Source organism: Heptranchias perlo, chromosome 37 (assembly GCF_035084215.1).
Source record: "Heptranchias perlo isolate sHepPer1 chromosome 37, sHepPer1.hap1, whole genome shotgun sequence".
NCBI classification, from domain to species: Eukaryota; Metazoa; Chordata; class Chondrichthyes; order Hexanchiformes; family Hexanchidae; genus Heptranchias; species Heptranchias perlo.
Genome location: NC_090361.1, coordinates 3,385,297 through 3,412,449, shown reverse-complemented (window position 1 = coordinate 3,412,449; position 27,153 = coordinate 3,385,297). Strand labels below are relative to the sequence as shown.

The following is a 27,153-nucleotide window of genomic DNA, read 5'->3' as shown; positions in this document are numbered from 1 at the left end:
TCTGCGCTACTTTATGGTTGGCCAAACTCTCCCGACTCTACAGATGAGAAAACAGCAATTGAAGATATTCCGCTGTTTCCAGTTTTATGAAACAATAAAAATCTCCCGCCCGCGGAGGGTGAAGGTTCGCGAGTTTCCAGCAGCCGCTTTTCACCTTTAAGGAGCTGGTGTTACTGAAGCTTCGCGATAGGCCCCGTTACCATGGTGAAAGGCTGAGCCTCCTTCCGGCTTACGTCATCGGTTGGACACCCCGGGGGGGGGGAACTCACTGAGAATGTCCGGGTCGAAGGTAAAAAGGAAACAACATGGTGCTTCAGAGACTGAGACTGAGGGTGAGTGAGGGGGTGGAGGGTGAGTGAGGGAGGCGAGGGTGAGTGAGGGGGGCAGGAGGTGAGGGTGAGTGAGGGGGGCAGGAGGCGAGGGTGAGTGAGGGGGGCAGGAGGCGAGGGTGAGTGAGGGGGGCAGGAGGCGAGGGTGTGGAGGGAGAGGGAGAGTGAGGGGGGCAGGAGGCGAGGGTGAGTGAGGGGGGCAGGAGGCGAGGGTGTGGAGGGAGAGGGAGAGTGAGGGGGGCAGGAGGTGAGGGTGAGTGAGGGAGTGGAGGGAGAGTGAGGGAGGCGAGGGTGAGTGAGGGGGGCAGGAGGTGAGGGTGAGTGAGGGGGGCAGGAGGCGAGGGTGAGTGAGGGGGGCAGGAGGCGAGGGTGAGTGAGGGGGGCAGGAGGCGAGGGTGAGTGAGGGGGGGCAGGAGGCGAGGGTGAGTGAGGGGGGGCAGGAGGCGAGGGTGAGTGAGGGGGGGCAGGAGGCGAGGGTGAGTGAGGGGGGGCAGGAGGCGAGGGTGAGTGAGGGGGGGCAGGAGGCGAGGGTGAGTGAGGGGGGGCAGGAGGCGAGGGTGAGTGAGGGGGGGCAGGAGGCGAGGGTGAGTGAGGGGGGGCAGGAGGCGAGGGTGAGTGAGGGGGGGCAGGAGGCGAGGGTGAGTGAGGGGGGGGCAGGAGGCGAGGGTGAGTGAGGGAGGCAGGAGGCGAGGGTGAGTGAGGGGGGCAGGAGGCGAGGGTGAGTGAGGGGGGCAGGAGGCGAGGGTGAGTGAGGGGGGCAGGAGGCGAGGGTGAGTGAGGGGGGCAGGAGGCGAGGGTGAGTGAGGGGGGTGAGTGAGGGGGGCAGGAGGTAAGAAAAGGAGGAGGCAAAGGTGAGGTGAGGGGGGAGGAGGGGTTAAAAGGTGAGAGGGCAGAAGAGGGAGGCAGGAGGTGAGGGAGAGGGGAGCAAGAAGGGAGGGGGTAAGAAGAGTGGAGGGGGCAAAGGATGTGGAGAGCAGGAGGGAGTGCGTTTGATCCCAATATTATACCGAGAGTGTGATCACATTGTAAGAAAATGTTTGGAGCTTCACTCGTTTTCTGTAGAGAATTTCCTGCATTATATTTTTTTAACACACACACATTTTAAAAACATTTATTGCATATGAAATGTTAGTACTTCAAAAGCCCGGTGTCCCCACCAAGCACTCGCAGGTCAGATTAGCACAGCCCAATACAGAGTTAAGCTCCTTTTACTCAGTTTCCATTTCTCACTCCAGCCGATGGCCTTTCTGAATCAGAATGCCAGTTTGTGCCAAATTAGTCAGAGTTGTGTGCTGCGGACCGAAACCACCAGGAACTGGATTGAAACTGCACAAATTCACTTTGCGGAGGATCCAGACAGGGGAGTCCTTCATCCTTCAATCTGGACTGGATTTGATTCCAGTTCCTGATTCTCAGAGGCAAAAAGCCAGTGTCTAACTCACTGCTATCCAATTCCCCAGTACAAAGAAAGACCTGCATTTATATAGCGCCTTTCCTGACCTCAGGACACCCCAAAGAGCTTTACAGCCAATGAATTACTTTTGTAGTGTAGCCACTGTTGTAATGTAGGAAATGCTAAATATTCAAGCACAGGATAGTATCATTTAACCACTGATCCATACAAACTGGGAAGATCCCAGTTCGATTCATGGTGAGTTTGCTGATAGGGTGAGGTATTGGAGGCTACAGGTGACCATGTGGCAGAGGAGGGAAGGAGTACGAGGGGGAAAGGGCGGGAGTGCTGAGTCAGTAAATCCTCTTGTTGGAGCTTTAACGCCTTCTTAAATTAATTTTAATATATCTCACCACTTCTTGTATGTATTTATCAATCTTCTGTTTAGACGTTTGTGCAGTTTTCTGGGCAGCTGGTGACGGGATGCAGGAAGATCCATCAGACTTCAGGCTGTCGCCACCCGTTAATCCCCATCGTCATCGAACAGACAGTAAGTGCTCGGGTGGTTCAGAGGTTCGTTATTAATCAGATAACGCAAAGTCTCCAGTGTTTTACAGAAGATTAACACATCCTGGGACTGGGATGTGACTGTCGCGTCCTTCCCCCTTGACCGGGGGGTAGGAGGGGCAGACAGGAGGCCAGAATTGGAGGAGCGCAGAGATCTCGGAGGGTTGTAGGGCTGGAGGAGGCGACAGAGATAGGGAGGGGCGAGGCCTCGGAGGGATTTGAACAGGAGGATGAGAATTTTAAAATCGGGGCGTTGCCAGACTCGGTTAGCGAGCACAGGGATGATCGCTGTGGTCACCATGTCGGACTTGGTGTGAGTTAGGATACGGGGCAGCAGAGTTTTGGATGAGCTCAAGATTACAGAGGGTGGAATATGGGAGGCAGGTCAGGAGAGCATTGGAATAGTCGAGTCTGGAGGTAATAAAGGCACGGATTAGGGTTTCAGCAGCAGATGGGCTGAGGCGGGACGGAGACGGAGACAGGCAATGTTACAGAGGTGGGAGTAGACGGTTGTGAACAATCAGATGTATCCATAACTGTTTTTCTTTTTAGGGTCGTGGGGAGAGAGCCTATGATATTTATTCAAGGCTGTTGAGGGAAAGAATTATTTGTGTCATGGGACCTGTGAGTAGATAATTTTATTGAAATCTCATGCAGTTTTTTTTGCCTGTGGTAAATGTTGGTTGAGTTTAATAATTCTGCGTGTTTCTCTCAGATAGACGATTCTGTGGCGAGCCTTGTGATCGCTCAGCTCTTGTTCCTTCAGTCAGAGAGTAACAAGAAGCCAATCCACATGTACATCAACAGTCCAGGTGAGCTCGGGTCCCTGCGTTCCCCATCTCTGCGTCAGCTTTCAGTGCCAGGAGCCCCAGAAATACGGCGGTGGTTTAAAGTTGCTGGTCCGATTTTGGAAACAGCGTCACTGGGATCTCCCTCCATCACTGCCCGCCTCTGTTCACGTTCCCAACCAGCGTCACTCACCGGCCAGTGATTCTGGCCACATTTCACAAGATCTATCACCAGGTCTGTCTCTACTGCCGCTGATAACTCTGAGCTTTTATATTTCTCGAGGATATTCGCTGCCCGCTTTGATACAACGTACTGAATAATTACTCGCATTTGGACTTGGTGTCAGCCCTGGCTCAGTGGGTAGCACTCCCGCCTCTGAGTCAGAAGGTCGTGGGTTCGAGTCCCACTCCAGAGACTTGAGCACATAATCCAGGCCGACACTCCCAGTGCCAGTACTGAGGGAGTGCTGCACTGTCAGAGGTGCCGTCTCTCGGATGAGACGTTAAACCGAGGCCCCATCAGTCCTCTCAGGTGGATGTAAAAGATCCCATGTATTGTGAAGAAGAGCAGGGGAGTTCTCCCCGGTGTCCTGGACAATATTTATCCCTCAACCAACATCACTAAAAACAGATTATCTGGTCATTATCACATTGCTGTTTGTGGGATCTTGCTGTGCACAAAATGGCTGCCACGATTCTTCCATTACAACAGTGACTGCACGTCATTGGCTGTAAAGCATTTTGCAACATCCTGAGCTGGTGAAAGGTGCTATATAAATGCAAATCTTTCTTTTTATTGGGCGGCGTTGCAGTCCCTGCTCAGTGTTCGGGTTTCATCGCGATGGGCCGAAGCCTCGGTGCAGGCACGACCAAGGTGGCAGGAGTAGGGGGTAAACCGGGAGGTTGTGGAGCAGAGCAGGGAGGGAAGGGGTTCTGCAGCTTTGAGGTCCTGGGAAAGAGGGAACGAGCAATCTTGAGTTCGGTGCAGTGAGGATGGAGGGAGAAGGCGGAGTGTGTTGGACGGTCTATCTGTACTGAGTGTAGTGGGGACGCGAGCCTGGAACCAGTCCCCATTCGAAGTCGCCCCCCCACTTCAATGTTTTTGCGATCTGTTCAGTGACTGCGTTTCCTTTCCCCCCCTCCCCTTTCCCTCTTCCCCCGCTTTAGGTGGTGTGGTGACTGCCGGCCTGGCTATTTACGACACGATGCAGTACATCCTCAACCCCATCTCCACATGGTGCGTGGGGCAGGCCGCCAGCATGGGATCCCTGCTTCTGGCCGCAGGCTGCCCGGGTATGAGGCATTCCCTGCCCAATGCCCGCATCATGATTCACCAGCCCTCGGGAGGGGCGAGTGTAAGTACCAGGAGCAGTCGCACCTTCCCAGCTCTGCTTTTCGTGCTACAGGCTAACCCTTCCCTCCCTGCTCTGCTCCACAACCTCCCGGTTTACCCCCTACTCCTTCCACCTTGGTCGTGCCTGCACCGGGGCTTCGGCCCATCGCGATGAAACCCGAACACTGAGCAGGGACTGTAACACCTCCCAATAAAAAGAAAGATTTGCATTTCCAAAGAAAGTACCTTTGTGTTATGTGAAAGAATGTGCTTTGTTTAAAGCCAGTCTGTGCTTAAATCTGGGAGTGGGGCTTAAACCCACAATCTTCTGATTCAGAGGCAAGTGACATCAATAGAGGAACAGGAGGGAGGCCATTCAGCCCCTCGAGCCTGTTCCACTATTCAGTTAGATCGTGGCCGATCTGTATCTTGACTCCGTCTGCCCGCCTTGCGTCTGTAACCTTTAATACCCTTCCCTCACAAAAATCATTCTCAGTTTTGAAATTCACAATTGACCCCCCCAGCCTCAACAGGTTTTTGGGGGAGAGAGTTCCAGATTTCCACTCCCCTTTTTACTCCAGATTCACCCAGAGAAAAACTGACATTTAATCAGGTGTTGATGGCTGGAAATTGTGGCATATTCTCCCGCCTGCTTCGTACCTTAAGATGCAATTTCCTAATGACCCAGTAATCCGGGGAGAACAGGACAGTCTGTGTCTCTGTTGGTAGCTCCTGCCGCTGAGTCAGAAAGGTTGTGGGTTTGAGTTCGTAATTCAGGCTGACACTTCAGTGCAGCGCGGAGGGAGACCCGCGCTGTCGGAGGGGCAGCGCGGAGGGAGACCCGCGCTGTCGGAGGGGCAGCGCGGAGGGAGACCCGCGCTGTCGGAGGGGCAGCGCGGAGGGAGACCCGCGCTGTCGGAGGGGCAGCGCGGTGGGAGACCCGCGCTGTCGGAGGGGCAGCGCGGAGGGAGACCCGCGCTGTCGGAGGGGCAGCGCGGAGGGAGACCCGCGCTGTCGGAGGGGCAGCGCGGAGGGAGTGCTGCACTGCCTGAGATGCTGTCGTTTGGATGAGACGTTAAACAAACATTCAGGAAGGCGTTAAAGATCCCATGACACAATTTGAAGGAGAACAGGAAGTGCGCCCGGTGTCCTGGCCAAAATTTATGCCTCAACCTCACCGCCAAAAAACAGATTAACTGTTCGTTTATCTGATTGTTGTTTGTGACACCTTGCTGTGTGCAAAATGGCTGCTAGTGTTTGCCTCCAGAACACCGTTGCTGCATTTCAAAGTATTTCATTGTATGATGCATCACCCCATCTCCACCGTGCTCTTCTCATATCAGACCCTCCTTAAAACCCACCTCTTTGACCCAGCTTTTGGTCACCCCCCACCTCCCCCAATATCTCCCTCTTTGGCTCAGAATCCATTTTGTTGATTTAAGCCTCCGTGAAGCGAATTGGGATCTTTTTCCTACGTCAAAGAGGCCGTGTGAATGGAAATTGTTTCAATGTAGTAACACTGGATGAATACAAGTGTTTCTCTCTCTCTCTTTTCTCTCTCTCCCTCCCTCCCTTTCCTCTCTCTCTCTCTTTTTTTCTCTCTCTCTCTCTTTTTCTCTCTCTTTTCCCCCCCCCCGGGATGTTTTTATTTGCGGAGCGGGGCTGATGTGACTGTGCGTGGCGATCGCCACCTTGTTGGTTTCGGGTGGTGCAGGGATACTAAAGGCGCGGGAGCAGTGTGCGAGACTGATCTAATTGCTGCGTTCTGGTGCGTCCTTCGCAGGGCCAGGCGACTGACATCGCTATACAGGCAGAAGAGATCCTCAAAATCAAGAGGCAGATCAATCACATTTACGCCAAGCACACTAAACAGCTGCTGTCCGTGATCGGTAAGTGCTCGATGCAGGTCCTGGTTAGTGTTACGTGACCAGTAATTAGTGAAATAAAACCAACCTGTTCACCCCCCACCCCCACCCCCCGATGGTTCAGTTGGTGAAGTGGGTGTAGACTCACCCGGGTCAGAATGCTGGGAGTTCTCCTACAGGTGAGGCTAAAAAACTGGGTCAGGCAGTTTCCCGCGTGTTGGCTGATCACAGCTTGGGCCAAGGGTTTTTTAAAATTCATTCATGGGATGTGGGCGTCGCTGGCGAGGCCGGCATTTATTGCCCATCCCTAATTGCCCTTGAGAAGGTGGTGGTGAGCCGCCTTCTTGAACCGCTGCAGTCCGTGTGGTGAAGGTTCTCCCACAGTGCTGTTAGGGAGGGAGTTCCAGGATTTTGACCCAGCGACGATGAAGGAACAGCGATATATTTCCAAGTCGGGATGGTGTGTGACTTGGAGGGGAACGTGCAGGTGGTGTTGTTCCCATGTGCCTGCTGCCCTTGTCCTTCTAGGTGGTAGAGGTCGTGGGTTTGGGAGGTGCTGTTGAAGAAGCCTTGGCGAGTTGCTGCAGTGCATCCTGTGGATGGTACACACTGCAGCCACTGTGCACCGGTGGGAGTGAGTGTTTAAGCTGGTGAATGGGGTGTTGATCGAGCAGACTGCTTTGTCCTGAATGGTGTCGAGCTTCTTGAGCGTTGTTAGGGCAACACAGTTGGCCTCAGTGCCCTGGGTTAAGGAGCCGGGAAAATCCGCCAGGATTCCCACTCTTGGCAGCTTCTGCTGGAAGTGCACACATTTGGACATTGGGTGAAGGCAGGACCTCGATGGGCTGTGAGGCCCCCGAGGGGGTGACTGAATTCGGCAGGGCTTTACTTTCCGGTTGCCTCCCGCAGTTGTTAATAGCTGCCCCAAGTCTCCATCAGCCGTTCGCACTGCTAACAACAATGGGAAGGCAGTGGAGACTTGGAGCTGCTTCAATCAGCTGATACCTTTTGCCGTGAGATCAGGTTAACCTGTGATACGATGTCTTGGTTCTATTTGTGTCCCTGTGATTCTGTTTCTGTCGCAAAGTGTGATGGTGGAGCAGGCTCGAGGGGCCGTCTGACCTACTCCTGCTCCTATTTCTTATGTTGATTGGATGCAGCCATAAAAAAAAACTCGTCTTTTTAAAAAGTTGGTAAAACTGCCCGAGACAGTCGGCGGGTTTAATACCGTGTTACTGACGCCTGTGGTTGGTGTTTTACAGAAGGAGTGATGGAACGGGATCGGTACATGAGCCCCGTGGAGGCTCAGGAGTTCGGGATAATCGATAAGGTCCTAGTCCACCCTCCACAGGATGGAGATGATGAGCCACAGCTTGTTCATAAAGAAGACCCGACAGCATCGGCCTCCGCTGAGCCCTGAACTGCAGGGTCCGTCTCACTCGTAGTTAGTTCAGTTTCTCCGCAATGTGTAGGATTGTAGACCCAACAACGTACATGTCCCCATGACTACATCAGTATTAAACATTTCAAACTGATGACCTGTTAAAACTTTGTGCTGCTGTACTTTCTTACGAGACGTTCTGCCCTCTCGGGTGGACGTAAAAGTCCCTGACACAATATGGAGAAGAGCAGGGGAGTTCTCCCCGGTGTCCTGGGCCAATATTTATTCCTCAACCAACATCACTAAAACAGATTATCTGGTCATTATCACGTTGCTGTTTGTGGGATCTTGCTGTGTGCAGATTAGCTGTTGCATTTTCAACATTACAACAGTGACTATATTTCAAAAGTACTTCATTGGCTGTAAAACGCTTTGGAACGTCATGAAAAGCGCTATATAAATACGTCTACACTGCATATCTTTCAAAATATATCTCTCGCTGTCCCACTGGCTTCTGAGCAGAAGTTGCACTAAGATTACACTGTGTAGGCCAGGGTTCATGTCTAGTCTGACCTCAGAGTGCTGGGCTCGCTGGAGGAAAACTACAATTGTGCTCAATGCTCTTATGCCAGGGAGGGGAGAATGAACAGCAACAATTTGCGTTTATATAGCGCCTTCACAGGAGAGTAATCAAACCAAATTTGACACCGAGCAACATAAGGAGATATTAGGTGATATTAGCAACATAAGGTGATCAAAAGCTTGGTCAAAGAGTAGGTTTTAAGGAGCGTCTAAAAGGAGGAGAGAGAGGTTTAGGGAGGGAATTCCAGAGCTTAGGGCCCAGGCAGCTGAAGGCACGGCCGCCAATTGTGGAAGGATGAAAATTGGGGATGCGCGGGAGGGCAGAATTGGAGGAGGGCAGAGATCTCGGAGCAGGGTTCCCATTTCCAGTTCTTATCTGGGTTATGTGTGCACAGGGCCTGAGGACAGGATTTGACTCTGCTGTGATTCCCTTCCCCCACCATAGTTGCAACGCCTGCTGAGATTCAGTTTCCAGGGTTATGCGCAAGGGACAATCTGAGGTACTGGAGATATCCAGTCACTTCTGGGCACTGCACCTCAGGAAGGATATATTGGCCTTTGGAGGGGGTGCAGTGCAGATTCACCAAAATGATACCGGGGCTGAAAGGATTAAATTATGAGGACAGGTTGCATAAACTAGGTTTGTATTCCCTCGAATGTAGAAGATTAAGGGGTGATCCAATTGATAAAAGGATTTGATAGGGCAGATGGAGAAACTATTTCCTCTGGTGGGAGAGTCCAGAACAAGGGGTCATAACCTTAAAATTAGAGCCAGGCCGTTCAGGGGTGATGTCAGGAAGCACTTCTTCACACAAAGGGGAGTGGAAATTTGGCTGGGGGTCAATTGAAAATGTCAAAACTGAGATTGATCGATTTTTGTTGGTCATGATGTGGATATGGAACCAAGGTGGGTAAATGGAGAGGATACAGATCAGCCATGGTCTAATTGAATGGCGGAACAGGCTCGAGGGGCTGAATGGCCTACTCCAGTTGCAATGTAGAGCTGTTTTGAGTGAGCTGTCTAGAAATTTCTGAAATAACTCCAAAAGCCTAATTTTTAAAATAGAAGTCCATTTCCCCACTTACAAATGCCTCATAACATGGATTCTGTTTTTAAATTGCACTAAGGTTGTCCATGAATATTCATCACTAGCAAACAGTGACTCAAGTCACAATCTGTCAAATTCTGGTGAATCTGCACTGCACCCCCTCCAAGGCCAATATATCCTTCCTGAGGTGCGGTGCCCAGAACTGAACGCAGTATCTCCAGATGGAGTCTAACCAGAGCTTTATATAACTGTAACATAACTTCCACCCCATTGTATCCCAGCCCCCTTGAGATAAAGGCCAATTTAATTATTTTTTGTACCTTTGATTTAGTGATTTGTGTACCTGGACCCCTGAATCTCTCTGCCCCTCCACAGTTCCGAGCTTCTTGCCATTTGGAAAATACTCTGATCTGTCTTTCTTAAGCCCAAAGTGACACTTTTCCACATTGAACTCCATCTGCCACCCACTTAATCTATTAGTCACATTCTGCCATTGGTGTACACTAGGGTTGCCAACCCTCCAGGATTGCCCTGGAGTCTCCAGGAATTAAAGATTAATCTCCAGGATGCTGCTATGAGCAACTCAGGAGAAAAATCACAGGGGGCATTAAAAAAATAGAATCTTTTCATTTTATTTGAACACTTTTGTTTATTATAAAGATATTGGAGAGGGGGGGAAGGCTGTTTGAAAGTCAAGAATCATCCAATCAGCTAACTAAGAGTCTGTTCACTTTCCAATTGGTGCGGTGAGAATGGGCATTTCGGCCGACCAATGGCGGGAGCGTGGGGGGCAGGGTGGTTGAAGGTCACATGATGAAACCTCCAGGATAACGTCCAACCATGGTTGGCAACCCCAGACTACATACCCATTAGCCCTACTCTCTGTCTCCTACCTCCTAAACAATTCCCTAACCATGTCAAAAGGTTTCCTCCTATTCCATGCGCTCTCATTTTTGCTAACAGTCTCTTTTGTGGAACTTTACATGGCTGTTTGAAAAAGCATATGGGATCCTGGGGCTTTATTAATAGAGGCATAGAGTACAAAAGCAAGGAAGTTTTGCTAAATCTTTATAAAACACTGGTTAGGCATCAGCTGGAGTATTGTGTTCAATTCTGGACGCCACACTTTAGGAAGGATGTCAGGGCTTAGATCAGGTGCAGAAGAGATTTATTAGAAATGGTACCAGGGATGAAGGACTTCAGTTATGTGGAGGGTCCGGAGAAGCTGGGATTGTTCTCCTTTGAGCAGAGACGGTTAAGAGGAGATTTGATATTATGGACGATTTGATAGAGTAAATAAGGAGGAGCTGTTTCCAGTGCCAGAGGGTCCGTAACCACAGGACACCGATTTAAGGTGATTGGCAAAAGAGCCAGAGGTGACATGAAGGAACATTTTTTTACGCAGCGAGTTGTTATGATCTGGAATGTGCTGCCTGAAAGGGCGGTGGAAGCAGATTCAATAATAACTTTCAAAAGGGAATTGGATAAATACTTGAAGGGAAAAAATGTGCAGGGCTATGGGGAAAGAGCAGGGGGAGAGGGACTAATTGGATAGCTCTTTCAAAGAGCAGGCACAGGCAGGATGGGCCGAATGGCCTCCTCCTGTGCTGTATGATTCTATGAGTGAGGGACATGGGTTCAGCCCTGCTCCCTGATTTTGGAGGTGCCTGATCCAGGCTGAGGCACTGAGTTCATGTGAAGTGCCTTCCCCATGCACTGAATGCTATGGTCCCATGTGCTGAGTGGTCATCCCGCCACAGGGGGCAGTGTGCCCACAGGCCGGGCGAGAACTACAACTCCCAGAGTCCGCCGCGGGCTCCGCGCACGCGCAGTGTCCACGCTCCCCGGCCGGGCCGGAATCGAGCTTTTTCTTTCTCTCATTGGAGGGACGGGTCGGACCAATGGGTGCCGGCGGTGGGAGGGGGTGCGGCTGCGCGGGTTGCTATGGAGGGAGATTTAAAGCGGGGCTGGGCGGCTGCTCGGGCAGGTGCTGGGCGGCTGAGGTGAGAGTCCGAGCCCCCCGGGCTTCCCCCTCACAGGGCCACCTGACTCGGGGAGGGGGCGAGCCCGGGTTTGTTGTGCGAATCTGTGGGTGAGGGCCTGGTGTGAGGGGAGGGGAGGGAAGGAGTTAAATATCTCCCCCTCCCCCTCCCCCTCCCCCTCCCCCTCCCCCTCCCCCCCTCCCCCATTGTGTGCCCCTGGCTCTCTCTTGTCTGTAGTAACAGGGTGGATATCTGCAGGAGAATCAAGATTTAGGTGTTGTGATAGTTTATTTTACTCACTGAGGTGTGGTGACAGGTTCAGCACTGTATTGTACCACCCCTGACACCTGGCCAGTTGCAGTCTGCTCCAGATCATATCTTCAATGTGCTGTTTGAAATTGCCTTTGAGAACGAGGGCGGAGAGAATTTGAGGGCATTCCTGCCTCTGATTACCCCCCATCCTAACAGCTAGTTCAAGTGGTGAACAGATCACTTGACTGGGGGAAGCTGGTGAAATGCCAGCATTTGATTTGATTTGTTAAGGATGTTATTTTTGTCAATGTAAACTTCCTTGTTCATTCCCTTGTGTTTTGCTTTATTATCTTTCTCCACCACACCCTATCCCTTCACCAAAATAATCTTCTAATGACAGCTATCCTTTTCTTCCTCTGGCAAGTTGGATTACCAATTGGAGAGATGGGTGACTGGAGGGCCATGTCAGTGGTTGAAGCTGGACCTTCCCCGGGTGAGTTTTTAACCCATTCCATTGTGTGTAAAAAGAAAGAAAGAAATGACCCCAGGATATCCCAAAGTGCTTTACAGCCAATCAAGTCCTTTTGATGCCCACATCCTGGGACTGGGGAGAAAGAAATCTTGTTGCCATGTTCCCCTGCCCCATTTCCCAGTCTGGGATGCTTAAAAGCAAACTAGTGCCCATTCTTGTCTCTGAACTAAGTTCAGCTAACTTAACTCTGACATGGGATTGACCTATTCCTTGTGGCTTGTTACCACATTGGGTTGAGCTTTGTGGTTAGCTGCTTTCTCTAGCATTGATTTGCCAGTCATGAGCAAGCCTCTGCTTCCACTCTCTCTAAAGCAGCTGTGGCCTTAATGCGGATTCTAGCAACGTTCCCCCGCCAGCCTAAGCACAGGGGGCTTCAGGATTTGCTCCAAGCATCGCAACCTCTGGCTCCGGAATGAAAAATGAATGAGATTAAATGTTGCTTCCTAACTCAGCTGCTGTTGGTTAACTCCTGCATCAATCAAATCTGCAGTCCTGCCTCCTTTTATCGTCCTTCAATTATTGATTGATTTACTGTAAGATCAGTGAAGAAATGGGGCATTGCTCTGAGGGCAGGGTAACTGAAGCTGCTTTCCCCCACCCCCCTTTTGAATGCCCTTGGCCTAATGCATTGTTGGTATTAACCTCTTTAAAATCAATCTGTCCACAGATGCAAAGAATTTCATCTTGAGGTGCGTTTCTCAATCTGCTTCGCCATTCTCCACAGACCGCACTGTAATTCTGCACTGCTCCCCGGTGTTGTCGCTTACAGGTCTTTTCAACCAAAGTGCTTTCTGCTGGGGCGACAATGTGGAGGAGTGTCTCTCGTACCTGAACAAGGTAGGCTGAAGTGAAATGCTGGTTTAGTTTCAAGGACTGACTGTAATTGTGTAAATACAGATGCTGTGGTCTCTGGAATTGTGTGACACTACTGTTCACTACAGCAGCTGCACGAGGCCACTAGTCTGATCCTGAACACTACTGACTCAAAGCAAACCAAGAACCCTAAACTCCACCTAGAAATTAAATACATCTCTGCATCTTTTGCTTTTTTTCTCTTTGTCCTCTCCGTCTGTTAATCCCCGCCTGCCCGGTCTGTCATCGCTGCCAATTCTCTAGACCCCAGGTGTCGGAGATCAGTATGTGGATCCAAGAATCAGTTGGTGCCCATTAGATTACTCTGGGTTTCTGATCATTTATTTGCAGTTCATGGGTCAAGTGACTGGCTGTTACTGGATCAGTCCCACTCTGATCACATTATTGACGATTCAACCACTTATGACACTTTTATCTTTCTATAAATATAGAAACTCCACCATCACCATATCTTAGTTGTACAAAATCAGTGATAATTAATGGTCAATATGAAGTTAGGGGGTGGAGAGGTGCTTTCAGCAATTGGGAACAGGAGGAGGCCATTCAGCCCCTTGAGCCTGTTCCGCCATTCAATTAGATCATGGCTGATCTGTATCTTAACTCTGTTTACCCGCCTTGGTTTCATAACCCTTAATACCCTTGCCTAACAAAAATCTATCACTCAATTTTGAAATTTTCAATTTTCCCCCTGCCTCAACAGTTTTTTGGTGGGAGGGGGTTGGTGAGAGTTCCAGATTTCCACTCCCCTTTGTGTGAAGAAGTGCTTTCTGACATCACCCCTGAACAGCCTAGCTCTGATTTTAAGGTCATTCTCCTTTGTTCTGGGCTCCCCCTACCAGAGGAAATAGTTTCTCTCTCTACCCTACTCTATCAACTCCTTTTAATTATCTTAAACATCTCAATTAGATCACCCCTTAATCGTCTATACTCAAGGGAATACAAGCCTGGTCTGCAACCTGTCCTCATAATTTAACCCTCTAAGCCCTGGTATCATTCTGGTGAATCCATGCCACACCCCCTCAAAGGCCAATAGATCCTTCCTGAGGTGCAGTGATCAGAACTGATCGCAGTTCTCCAGATGTGGTCTAACCAGACCACTTGCACCCTTTTGTATTCTAGCCCCCTTGAGATGAAGGCTAACATTCCATTAGCCTTTTTAATTATTTTTTTGTACCTGGCCACTAGTTTGTAGTGATTTCTGTACACTGACCCCCTAAATCTCAAACAAAATACTGCAGATGCTAGAAATCTGAAATAAAAACAGAAAATGCTGGAAATACTCAGCAAGTCAGGCAGCATCTGTGGAGAGAAAAAAACAGTTAATATTTCAGGTCAATAAACTTTCATCAGCACTTTTCTCACGAAAGGTCATTGACCTGAAACGTTAATTCTTTCTCCACAAATGCTGCCTGACTTGCTGAGTTTCCAGTATTTTCTGTTTTTAATCCCTAAACCCCTCTGCTCCTCTCCAGTTCCTAGCTTCTCACCGGAGAATTCAGAGAAGGCTCCCAGATCAGTCCAATTGAAAGCATCTTAATGAGCAAGACTTTGTCCTCTGGGGGTGCAGTGCCAGCGCACACCCAGTAGATGTCACTAAAGCACAATTTACACACACTGCCCTCCCCACACTGCAGGCTGAACATACTGCATGTCCTGGACTTGTCAATGAGAGTTTGATTTTATGGCACTTTCTCGTTATAAATGGTGGCGTGGAGTGGCAGTGCTGAAACTAAGACTGATCTGGGCCATCTCTTTTTCTCCATCTTTCCTGCCTCCCTCCCCCATTTCAGTGCCTTCCTGTTGACACTGCAAATCCAGTCCTCAGACCTGCAATTACCATTGCTAAAGGTTTTTCAGTTTGCAATTAATTGCTCACTCAATGACGACTGCTTGCGAGACCACCACCTCCCTGAATATGTGGGTTTCCAATACTGTCCGGTCATGGCATTTATTAGTGCTGTCAAAGGCAAGAGTATGCTGTCTGCCATCATTGGCATTCCAGTGAAAACCCTACTGTAGAAGCTAACTCCAGCACTGTGTGGTGGAATGGAACATTACATATGGTTTGGTACTTGGAGTATAGACACCTCCAGCATGGGTTAGATCCAGAGTGAAGCTCTCTGCCACTTCTCTCAATATTTGTAAGCTTTGAGTGAGGCTACCTAGTTAATGCTAGTATGGGCTACTTGTACACCGTAACCTTTCTGCCAGCTGTCAGTCTGTCCTGGATTTAAGTAGCAGGTGTTAATAAACGGCGTTGACTGTTCATCAAATATTCCAGGAGCTGACTGCATTGGGACTTCCTTCTTTGTATGGAGACGACAGTTTTGAGGACAGTCCGGCTTCAAGCTTTAACCTTGTAGCCCTAATAAACAGCGTGTACAGTCTGCTGCAGCTCCATCAGAAGACTGTGGCTAAAGTGGATGGGTTAGAAACAGAGCGTTTTAAATCCTTCAATGAGCAGGATTCCTTGAAAAGCAGCCAGTTAAAACTGCAGGTAGGTTATACTGTAACTGGGCCTGTAATCTAAATGTTTTACAAAATTGGGGTGTTAAATGAGGATCCTGGTGGGTACTTGTAACCTGAACCTGAACATGACCATTCCCACCAGCTGACCATGGAGGAAGCGGTCTGGACCCCTCTATCCAAGGGGGGGTTGGTTTTGTTTAATTGGGGGAATGTTTTATGGAGGATCTTGCTACCTTGTCTCTTTCCAATTGAATAGTGCTGCTCTGTTTGCAGTACTAGCAGAGGTATTGTTTCTGATGGAGTAGCAGACAGCTTCTTCAGAATGGGAATCCAACACTCTTGAGGACTAACATAAAACAAAAAATGCTGGCAAACACTCAGCAGGTCAGGCAGCATCTGCGGCGAGAGAAAGAGTTAATGTTGCAGGTTGATGACCTTTCATCAGACCAGCCATCCTCAAAAGTTCTGTTTTTATTAAAAGGTGCTGCAGTGAGGTGCCGTACAACAGATTCATGCTGGTGATCAATCAGCTGTTCCTAGTCTATTGCCATCACCCCCACCCCACTTCCTCCATGCTATTGTGCATGACAATGTGGAAGCAGTTTGCTGGGGGTGGGAGGGGCAGAGGGAGGATTAAATAACACTGAAGTTCTGTCCTTCAAAGACTATACGGTAGACTTAAACTCCAGTTCTGCTGTTTTTGTGCTTTCCAAACAGGAACAGGTAGTGGCGTTCGAGCGGGAATTTGCTGCTCTACAAGCAAAGGAGCAGCAAGGACAGAAAAACATCAGGAATTTGAATAACCTGCTAAAGAACAATAAGGATGAGGTAAGATCTAGTGTTAAGGTGTTGAACAGGACCTGTAATCGTGCCATCCGAGCTCTGATTCTAACTCCCTCTAGTCCTTTGCTGCTGCTGACTCGTGGAGTTCAGCCTCTGCTCCCTGACCAGAGCATGAAAGTAAAGATGACATTTTGCTGCCCTGCCCCTGCCCCCCCCCCCCCCCCCCCAGTGAGAATGCATCAGGGGTTAGTTCTTAACCTGATGGTGAAGGCAGATTGGCAGACATCTAGAGAATTGGATCCATTAAGTGTGTCTGGGGAGAGATGATCAGGTGATTAGTTGCTTGCAGCATTGAATGGCACCATATTTCCTCCAGAGACCTCTTCCCTTCACTATAACAATCACTAAGTAGATACACTGCTTAGTCACAGCAGGACAGGCCTAGGTCTGTGCTGTTAGTGGAATGCTGGGGAGGAAAGAGGAAGGTGGCTGTAAGGGGTGTGGGGTTGAAACACTGTCAGGTTGCCCTTGGCCCCTCTTTCTCCCTGTTTTTTTCCCCCCCATACAGTTAAATATATTAATTGGACACTTGGCTGAGGTAGTAGAAATTGGCCAGCACCCTTGGAATTCAGCACAGCAACTTGCATTTATATAATACCTTTTTAACATAGTAAAATGTCCCAAGGTGCTTCACAGGAGTGTAATAAAACAAAATTTGATAGAGCCATGTAAGGAAATATTAGGACAGGTGACCAAAAGCTTGGTCAAAGAGGTAGGTTTTAAGGAGGAGAGAAGTGGAGAGGTTTAGGGAGGGAATTCCAGAGCTTAGGGCCTAGATGGCTGAAGGCATTGCCGCCAATGGTGGAGTGATGAAAATCAGGGATGCACAAGAGGCCAGAATTGGAGGAGTGCAGAGATCTCGGAGGGTTGTAGGGCTGGAGGAGGTTAGAGGGAATTAGAGCTTGGGGGCCTTAGCACCTCAAAGTGACTGGATCACTGTGAACCTGGGTGTAACTCCAAACTCCGTGTTCTGGGTTAGTGACTGCTGTTGACTCTAATACAGGTGGTGAAGTTGCAGAATATTATTGCAAGTCGGGCTGCTCAATATGTCCATGACCTGAAGAGGAAGGAGCAGGAACTAAACAAACTGAAGGAGAAGATGCACCATCATCTGACTGACAAAAGGGACAAAAGGATTGGTAACTTTTTTTAAGGAGGAGGGACTTCCAGACAAGAGTACACAGTCCCCACCACTTAAACTGTCCAAGCATATCATGGGCAGCCACCCATGTCTGGCAAGTGGCACTAACTGTTTGCCATTGCTATAGGCGTCAGTTACAAAGTATTAAGCATGCTGCCTATTTCGGGTGGTTCAATAAGTACTTACCCTGTACTTGCAGCCAAAGTTGGTCTTCAATCAGCTGTTCCTACCTCGATTAAAGTGCAGTCCCTTAGTGATGATACTCTGGATGCAACTGCTAACAATGAGGCAGTTGCTAAATGGAGATTGCCTGTTTCTTAAAAAAAAGTCAATTGGTTACCATCTTGTTGGTTTTACCATCCTCCGAGTGTAGCCGGCAAATGGTGTTAACAGCTTGTCCGCTATAAGCGGTGAGGAATGTACTAGTCTAACCATTGGTCCAGTGCTGGAACCTTGGGCAGCAACACAAATACATGCGATCAAGGATGGACAGAAAAACCTGTCCAAAAATCTGCGATGCCTTGTGTTTCTCAATATATAGACTCTCCACCCCACCCAAAAGCCATGTGATTTCCTGGGGGAGGTGAAAAGCCAGATAAAAGCCCATTATGGGGGGAAAGAAATCTGGAAGATTCCTCTCTAACACCCCCTGCCTTTTTTGGCGATTTGAAACCAGTCCAGGTGATTATTATGGCCCTGATAAAAGGCAAGTAAATGGGATGTTGTACTTTCCGTTACGTAAAATGGGTTCACTCTGTTTGGAACCCACTGGCTTTTAATAGTGTTGCAAATGCGGGCCCAGCCATCTGTTTGTGCAAGGCTGTATACTTTGCAGTGCTGAGGACTGCAAACGAGATAAATGGGTGGCTTCTCGGATCCTCTTCCCTTCCTCAAGAGGATTGAGGTCAGACTACTTCACCCGTGGGGAGTGGGAGAACCTGCTAATTGGCAGCATCGCTGTAGTGAATATAAAAACTAAGACCCCCTTACTCGTTAATGTTTTTAAGCTATAGATATTCTGAATCACATTGGACGATCTGATGGAAGGCGCTCCTTATGGAGAACTGGGAAGACTGAATCGAGGTAGGAACAGGTTTTACTGTCGGCCGGTTTCTTTACTCCGTCAAACCTAAAACTGAATTAAACCCTGAAATCCTAACTCAACACCTCAAATAACCGTCAGAGGTCTCTAGGCTCTGTTGTGAGGCACTCCCTGCTTGAACAGGTTCTGCTGTGCTTGTTAGCATCTGGGAATGGGGACATGGGGGAGAGAAGGGAGTTTGTGTTGTCAAGTATTTAAGATTCTTGGGGATATAATCGAACTGTTTGATATTTGTAAACTTTACAATAGGGAGCGTTGGATTTATGGTCTGGACAGGTGAACAGAACAGTTTAGATTGAATTACTTTACATGAGGTGATGAATGTGTAGAATGGACTGCTTGGGAGGTTGTCATTAAGCTGAAGAGGGAGCTGGATAGATATCTCCCTCCAAAGCAGCCAGGATGACTTTGTTGCTGACCCCAGGATACCTCTGCCATGCACTACTTGCAAACTAGTCAGATTTCAAATCAACCCTGCCACATGCAACATGGCAGCCCTTGTGTTCTGGGAGTGAGTCCATTTTATTTCACTGGTAATTTTTTCTCCTGTCATGCTTTGCTGTCCTCTACCTTTGGCTGCCAAGAGGGTGGGCAGCTGCCCACTCCATGCTCTTGCCAATGCCCCCTCTGGTCATTTGAGGCCTGAGGCCCTGCTTTAGCTAGGCCTTTTCTGTTTCTCTTTCGTCTCATTCCCCCCTCCACTCCCTTTCCTAAGAGGCTCTGCATTCCCCTTGCCTGCTGCAGCTCTACTCAAGCCAAGCTCAACAGGGTTCAAACCTTTTTCCTTTACAGCACTAAGTGTTGCTGCTCTAAGCAACTGTGCCACTTCCTTCCTATTTAAACTACACTCTGATAAAATCATATTGGTTATTCCACTGAGTGCAGAAGTGGTGAATCCACTTCCTGAAGCCTATAAGAATTGGTGAGGTCTGAATTTCCCCTCCAATAATCACGACCATAACTCAACATTGCTGCCTTTGACCCTGAGTTACCTTCGGTCTGATACTTTTAAAGAGCTGTATTTGTGTTCTGTGTGAGTTGAAGGCATTTACTGCTGCAGAGTTTATAATACGAACCAGGAGATTGCAGCCACACAGTTGCTGTTGGTCTGTGGCCTGATGTTGATGCCAACTCCTCTGCCCTGGTTGAAGAGGGCATGGGCTGGCAATCTGGGAATGACCCTGTGCCAGGTTTTAAACACAATATCTGCTCTCTGCTACAGGAGGGAAGGGGAAGTGTACAAAGTGCTCGCAGGTAACTATGAGGCACAAATTAAGGAGCTGGTATTAGACAACACAGAGCTGAGGAGAGTTCTGAACCAAATGAAGAGAGAAATAAGTGGATTTCTCAGTCCTCACAAGAAACTCTGCAGAGCTAATTCTCTTCAGTCACTAACGGTGAGTATATAGCTTCTGAGTTGAAGCCAACTTGAAAGTAAAAACAGGCGACTATTATAATGGATTAGAGTTTTACTAATGGTGATTCTAATGGGATCCTGCTTTGCCCATGAGTATCATTTGATCCAACAATGCCAATCCCCAGGGAACATTCCAACAGTTACCTGAGTCAGAAGGTTGTGGGTTCAAGCCCCATGCCAGGATTTGAGCAGATAGTCCAGGCTGACACTCCTAGTGGAGTGCTGCACTGTCCGAGGTGCCATCTTTTGATGAGACATTAAACTGAGGCCCTGCCTGCCTGTTCAGATGGACTTATAGATTATTTTTAAGAGCAGGGGAGTTCTCCTGGTGTACTGGCCAATGTTTATCTCAACCAACATCAAAACTGTAACTGATCACATTTAATTTACTATTCATGGGACCTTGCTGTGGAGAAATTGGCTGCCGCATAACTATAGTGATTACACTTCAAAAGTAATTAATTGCCTGTGAAGTGCATTGGGACGTCCTGAGGATGTGATGGACTCTATGAATGCAAGTTCTTTCTATGTTTGCACAATTGATAGTCAACTTAGTTATGTTCAGTCAATCATCTAGTTCTTAAAAGCATGTAACTATCAGTAACTTTTAAACTGTTCAAAGGTCTTTTGCAATGTTATTGGAACATAGATTCTGTTTAGTCTACTACAGCAGAGCTAAGCTAACTAAACTAAACAGTTCTGTCACATTGCATAATTTCCTGTATTTAGTGTTGGACAATTTTTGTGTTCACGATGATTTGGCCCAGTTGGAGGCAGCTAGAGGAAAGCTGAATGAACCAAGAATTGGTCTGTCCCAGGTGGGCTGGTGGCCTGCCCATCAGCACTCCAGGGTTTTCAGTGAACTGCAACGAACCTGTACGCCAGATTTTACAACCAGTGTCTCTGTAAACTGCACTGAAATGTCTAGAAGTTGGTGCTGAATACTGAAGTAATGTTGCAGTATTATAACTTGCTTAACAAACGTCTAAAGTGATGAAATCCTGTGCTGACTTCTTGAAAAAGGAGGAAGAAATCAGCCTCAACGAATCCCAGGATGTGGCCAGGGGGCATCTGACTGACAGTATTCAAAAGCAGTGGAACTCCTTAAAGGATCACATGGAAAAACTAGGAGTTGTGGGTAAAGTGATAAATGAAAGCCGTGTCTCATTACGGCAGCTGGACTGGGAATTATCTGATGAGAAGTGGGGCTTTTAAAAACAAGTCATAATTTTTTTTAAAAAATCAATCATGTAACGGATCCCATTGTGTGCAAACTTTTTTGTGTAGTGGTTGTTATTGCACTAGTAATCCAGAGGCCTAGACGAATAGTCTGGAGAATGAGTTCAAAATCTCACCATGGCACTTTGTGGATTTTAAATTTTTTTTTCTAAAGAATTAAATTAAGTCTGGAAATAAAAAGCTAGTGTCAGTAAAAGTGACCATGAAGCTTTGGGATTGTTGTAAAAATCCAATGGGTTCACTAACTTTAGTGAAGGAACCTGCCGTCCTTACCTGCTCTGGGCCTATGTGACTCCAGTCCCACACCAACGTGGATGACTCTTAACTGCCCTCTGAAGTGGCCACTCAGTTGTATCAAACCGCTACAAATAGGCCCACCACCCCCTAAAGGGCAACTGGGGATAGGTGATAAATGCTGGCCTTGCCAGCAACGCCCACATCCTGAGAATGAATAAAATAAATAACAGCAGTGATCTATTTTATGTCTTATTGGTGACCGACTTTTCCTGTGCAATCGTTTCCCCCCCAGCTGTGCAGAAGTCACCGATTGTTGGGGAGGGTGAGCATGTAGTCAGCGTAACTGACCACGACAAGGAGATAGCAAAGCTGAAGCTGGAGGTCGAGCAGAGTAAGGAAATCATCAGTGTGCAGCAGCAGCTTCTCGAGGTATGGGATCTTGGGCAAAACGGGGATTGAATGAACGTAGTTTTAATATTTATGCAGCAAATCCTTTTTGTTTGAGAGCAAGTGCTCTCGAAGGAGCAATTTTGCCACTTTTTTTACTCTATCGTGCTGTAGATTAGTATCTATCTTGCTATTCTGTCCACAGCAGTCTCCTCCCTCTTCCTCAGTTCTTTACATGAGAAGCAGTAGGCCATATGGTCCCTCGAGCCTGCTCTGCCATTCAATAAGATCGTGGCTGATCCTTGACCTCAACTCTACTTTCTCACCCAATTCCCCTTATCCTGATTCCCCTGGAGTCCAAAAATCTATCTATCTCAGGCTCTCTGTTAGCAGATGTCCAATGGTATTGCTCACAGTAAGCAAGGATAGGAATCACCACCTCCCCCAGTTTCCAATCTCCAGTCTTTGGGACAGATTTGAGCTCCCATGGCCCACAGGAGCATTTAAGTCCCGGGCTCGGAGTTCAAATGACACTCGCTCACCTGACGGAGAAAGCCTCCAAAAGCTTGTGATTTTCAAATAAAACAGTTGGACTATAACCTGGTGTTGTAAGATTCCTTACATCGGAGTTCAAAGGCAGCCTCGGCTGCTGCTGAGACTTCCCCCGTTCTTCAACGTGCTGCATGCGGGAACACTCCGATCTTTTGGAGAGGGTGGGCGATGCTGACTGGGCTTCAGTGTCTGAGACACTCCTGTTAAAGTGCAGTAACAGCAATAAGAGCAAGACTGGTCTGTAGCCGCGTTTGTCCCGCCCAAATAGAAGGGGGACGCGGGAGTGAGTGGAGTGGAACTGGTGGGTTTAGGTGCACTGACCGGGACGGGGCAGTTCTGATCTTGAACAGCTTTCTCCGACATCCTTGAACAAATATTGGGAGATGTAACACTTCAGTACACACGCAAGGTGGGCAGTCCGGCTGTTTCGACAGTTTAATGGGATCTCCGGAAATTGTAGGTACGAAACGGAATGGAGCAGTTTGTGCCAAACCTTAACTTTGTGTCTTTTAAAAGCTGGCTCTTTGCTACAAACGCGGTTGTAATATTCCAGGAGCAGCTAACCGTTCGGAATGAAGAACTCGCCCGAGGTTCTGATTTGCTGGAGGAGCAGGAATGGTTTTACAAAGAGCGGCAGCTGTTCGAGGAGCAGAAAAAGAACTTTAAGGTGGAGCGGGAAAAATTCACAGAGGCGGCAATTCGACTGGGTCAGGAGGTGAGTTGGAAACTGCTGCTCTATTTCTGCCGCAGGACTCGGCGTCGCATTTAAAAAGCCAGTGAGACGTGCGTTTCCCCCCCTTGCTGTAAATAGCGTTTTGTTTTATTGTTTAGAGGAAATCGTTTGAGGAGGAATGTGCACTACACGTGAAGGAGCAGTTCTTGAACCTGACTCCATTTCGGGATCACAGGACAAAGCCCAAGTGGAAACTGCGGAGTCCCTTTGCTGCAGCCAGTAAGGGGCTATCTTTTTCTAAATCTCGCTTGATGAAGATTGCCGAGGGATCACTGGTTTACGATGAGTTCTGTTTTTATTACATGGGATTGTAGGATTTAACTTGTGTTTTGACATTGCGTTCTGTGACTCCAATTGTTTTTCATGAAAAACCAATGGTCTTGGTCAGGATATTTCTGTTTTGTGTAATCACTGTACAGTGCAGTCTGGAGATTTAAGAAAAAACAAACTTTTTCCCCCCAATTTGTCTGGGGGATACTTCTCAAAATTAAGCCATTGAACGTTTCAGTATGTTCTGTATTGTGGTTGGACTATGATTGGTGGCTGGCTTTATCACAGTTGCTGAGCAGAACCCAGGTGTGCTTTCCTCCAAAAGGTAAAATTATTGGGGCTGCTGCCTCCGACCACCATGTTTAGCAGCATTTCCAAAGGCCTAGAGCATTCATAACCCGGGGCTGCTCCCTTTGCCACCCATGTCTTGGCCAGTGAACAACGCATGCTCTGGAGAGGGTTTTTGAGTAAAAATAAAACTCTTGAGCATAGACTGGCGAAGGAGACTTTAATTTTATCATGTCTCACCACCTCCAACATCTCAAAGCATTTCATGTCATGCATTAACTCTTTGAAGTGCATGTTACATAGGCAAACGTCTGCTGTCTGAAAAGGAAAGATGGTGCAGTAATCGTGGGCCATGCCACACTCTTGGTAAATTAGACTTAGAGGAGGTGTGTTAGTGATCTATTGGGATATTCAGGAGTTTCCTTATTCTATCTTCCTGTCCCTGTGTGTGGGTTTACTGATTTAACCTTCTAATTGTCTAGGCCCAGACCATGAATATACGTCGCCACATCTAAGCAGTCGAAAGATGGGCATGTTGTCTATGCGTTCTCACTGTGCACCAATGCACACTCCAAGCCCACCGTCCAAAGGCAGAGACCCCCGGAGACTTTCACTGCCTACAACCCACGAATTGTACAAAGTATTGGGGTTGATTCCAGAACAGAGGTGAATGCCAGTGTTAATAATTGTCTGATCCTGTCCAATAGGTTCCTTCAGAGCTAGACTTTTGTTATTGTAGGGTTTATAAAATATTAGGAGGGTGCAGTGTAAAGTATATGTTCTCCTCTCTCCCTCCCCCTTCCACCCCAATGATGAATTTGAAATGTTCCATAAAGATTTTTTTTTTGCAGAGGTCACTATTAATGAAACACTCACCTGAAGAAATAGGCCACTTCCATCTCCCCCCCCCACCCCCCCCTCCAGAGGCTCTCATTTAGATTGGTATGTTTGGGTGCAGCTTCGTGGCATTAATCCCAAAATTGGTACTTTGAACTGGCTGGGATGCATGGTTTTTTTTACTGCTGGCTACACAACTGTATCCTATGGTACATTACTTTTGTCATCCTAGCCAGTCCAGAATTCTCTTGATCGACAAAGCCGTTCTAAGATATCCTTTTTTCTGCAAAAAATAATTTCATCCCAAATTTTGGGTGTATGTCTGCAGGTGAAGCACAGTGAGTGATCTGCAAGGTTTTTTTTTTTGCCAGGTCTTAATGCACAACTTTTATAAATCACTAGTAAGGCTCCAGCTTGAGTCGTCTTTCAATTCTGGGCACCACACTTTAGGAAGGATATCAAGGCCTTGGAGAGGGTGCAGAGGAGATTTACTAGAATGGTACCAGGGATGAGGGACTTCAGTTATGTAGAGAGACTGGAGAATCTGGGGTGGTTCTCCTTTTTTTAGAGCAGAGGAAGTTAAGGGGAGATTCAATAGAGGGGTTCACAATTAGGAAGGGTTTTGATAGAATAGATAACAGAAAAACTGTTTCCACTGGCAGAAGGGTCAGTAACCAGAAGATAGATTTAAGATAATTGGCAAAAGGGAGATGAGATGAGAATTTTTTTGAGTTAAGATGTGGAATGTGCTACCTGAAAGGGCAGTGGAAGCAGATTCAATATAACTTCCAAAGGGGAATTGGATAAATACATGAAGGAGAAAATGTGCAGGGCAATGGGGAAAGAGCAGGAGAGTGGGACAATTGGATTGCTTTTCCAAAGAGCTGGCCCAGGCATAATTGGCGTCTGTGCTGTAATATTTTAATTCTGTATCAGATGCATAGAATCAAAGTCCAGTTATCTGTTTGCCACAGCTTCAGGTCTGCAACTACTGCACGACTTAAAAGATCCTGCAGCACAAGAGGGACACTGTCCAACCAGCGTGATTCAGCAACCCAAACGAGGAATGACCTTGGATGGATCCGCACTGCTCTGTTTACGAATGACCCAGATGATTCTTTGTACAGTGGACACTTGTGCACACCAATCTAATGGTCACATTACTTCTGCAATGCGCGATGACCTGACCCTGTAAAATGTGAGTAGTGTGTTGCTTTCGTTCTACATACACTCCAATCACGTTTGTACAACTGTACCTCAATTAAACTTCAGGGGCAGGAAAAGTTAAACCTGTTTACTTGTCGATGTATTTCAATGCTGTCTGTATTTCTTGCCTCAGTGCTCACAGGTGAGATTTCTATTTTAATTATTATTGTAGACAATGCATATAATTTTCTTCAAATAAAATGTTACATTGCCATACATTATATATTGCTGCTACATTTTAGAAAAACAAATCTTGCGACTTAAATGTTGCCTATTTCAGTCCCATAGAAGAAAAAATTGAAAGGCTGGAGGCACGAATGGTCCAGCCCTCATGAGAAATTTGTCTGTGCAATATATAGTTGGTTTTTTTAAAAGTAAGTTCCCAGATATGTTATTTCAATAGACATTCTGGAATCTGTATTAGTGATTGTAGCCTTGATGCTTGGGATTCTGTGCAATTAATGTTTCCGTGTATACAAAGGGTATGTGTTTAATAAAGTTTTTTGCCATACAGTTGTTCAAAGTGGTCTTTTATTTGCTTATCCAGGGTGTGCAGTTGATGGGTGTGTGGTTCAAATACACCAGATAGAATGGGGCTTTTACTGTATTTCCCTTTGGGAATATTAAACCTCAGACTGTGACTTCCTTTTGAGACATGGACCTGGACCTAGTGAGACTGCAACTGACCAAGTTTGGGGGATTAATGGGTGTGTAAGTTCTAGTCCTGGAAATTACAGCCACCATCTACCCAGCACATCCCAGCCCCCTAACCTTGGTAGTGATTTCTTGGTTACCATAGTGATACACTGAAGTAAAGTTTAAATCTCCCATCTGTAGCGACTTTAATGAAAATTGTGTTGGTAGTGGATGCTGCTGAAGTCTGTCTATATTGCTGCTGGGTGTGACTATAAGATTTTACAACCAACAGAATTCACCCCCACTTTTTCATTTCAAACCTAGTTCATTTTGTGCCTGAACAAGTGTCAGCTGCAGCTCAGTGGGCATCACTCTTGCCTTTGAGTCAGAAGGTTGTGGGTTCAAGTTCCACTCCAGAGACTTGAGCACAAAAGCCAGGCTGACACTCCAATGCAGTACTGAGGGTGCTGCACTGGCAGAGATGCCATCTTTCAGATGAGACATTAAACTAAGGTCCTGTAAAAGATCAGGGAGTTCTCTCCAGTAACCTGGATGATATTTATCCCTCAACCAACATTACTAAAGCAGATTATCTGATCATTTCTTATTGCTGTTTGTGGGACCTTGCTGTGTGCAAATTGGCTGCTGTTTCCTACATTACAACAGTGACTATACTTCAAAAGTAGTTAATTGGCTGTAAAGTACCTTTGGGATGTCCTGAGATTGTGAAAGGTGCTATATAAATGCAAGTTTTTTTCTTTACACTTCAGGGTAACTGTTGTATTTAATGCAGTTATCTAGACTGCCACATTTGATCAAAAATGTATCTGCCTTCCTTTTTTGGTTTTGTAGATTAAATTTCCTGACTGT

General features: G+C 47.5%; 2 protein-coding genes across 3 annotated transcripts; both read left to right on the top strand.

The window, feature by feature from the left end:
* The first annotated feature begins 227 nt into the window (after positions 1-227).
* On the top strand, positions 228-7,823 carry clpp (caseinolytic mitochondrial matrix peptidase proteolytic subunit). Of its 2 annotated transcripts, none has more exons than XM_067972977.1 (7): positions 228-332; positions 2,171-2,272; positions 2,842-2,913; positions 3,005-3,101; positions 4,245-4,432; positions 6,194-6,299; positions 7,538-7,823. In XM_067972977.1, exons 1-7 carry the CDS (start codon positions 306-308, stop codon positions 7,693-7,695), a joined length of 750 nt encoding a protein of 249 aa, XP_067829078.1. In that variant the 5' UTR covers positions 228-305; the 3' UTR covers positions 7,696-7,823. The 2 variants fall into 2 exon arrangements, with proteins under 2 accessions (XP_067829078.1, XP_067829079.1); XM_067972978.1 differs by having other exon boundaries at positions 260-289.
* A 3,391-nt stretch (positions 7,824-11,214) lies between these two features.
* Positions 11,215-26,160, top strand: LOC137304397 (afadin- and alpha-actinin-binding protein-like). The gene is made up of 14 exons (XM_067972976.1): positions 11,215-11,290; positions 11,946-12,014; positions 12,721-12,890; positions 15,208-15,423; positions 16,113-16,223; positions 17,242-17,377; positions 18,387-18,462; positions 19,704-19,878; positions 20,922-21,036; positions 21,667-21,803; positions 22,867-23,028; positions 23,145-23,265; positions 24,087-24,270; positions 25,416-26,160. The coding sequence occupies exons 2-14, from the start codon at positions 11,966-11,968 to the stop codon at positions 25,591-25,593; spliced, it is 1,830 nt and encodes a 609-aa protein (XP_067829077.1). The 5' UTR covers positions 11,215-11,290; positions 11,946-11,965; the 3' UTR covers positions 25,594-26,160.
* The last annotated feature ends 993 nt before the right edge of the window (positions 26,161-27,153 follow it).

Excerpts from the sequence above, each read along its gene's own strand:
- clpp (XM_067972977.1), top strand. The coding sequence starts at position 306 with ATGGTGCTTCAGAGACTGAGACTGAGG. Across the intron at positions 333-2,170 it reads TTCAGAGACTGAGACTGAGG|ACGTTTGTGCAGTTTTCTGG; the intron begins GTGAGTGAGGGG and ends TCTTCTGTTTAG. Across the intron at positions 6,300-7,537 it reads ACAGCTGCTGTCCGTGATCG|AAGGAGTGATGGAACGGGAT; the intron begins GTAAGTGCTCGA and ends GGTGTTTTACAG.
- LOC137304397 (XM_067972976.1), top strand. The coding sequence starts at position 11,966 with ATGGGTGACTGGAGGGCCATGTCAGTGGTTGAAGCTGGACCTTCCCCG. Across the intron at positions 18,463-19,703 it reads ACTGGGAAGACTGAATCGAG|GAGGGAAGGGGAAGTGTACA; the intron begins GTAGGAACAGGT and ends TCTCTGCTACAG. Across the intron at positions 23,266-24,086 it reads GAGTCCCTTTGCTGCAGCCA|GCCCAGACCATGAATATACG; the intron begins GTAAGGGGCTAT and ends CTAATTGTCTAG.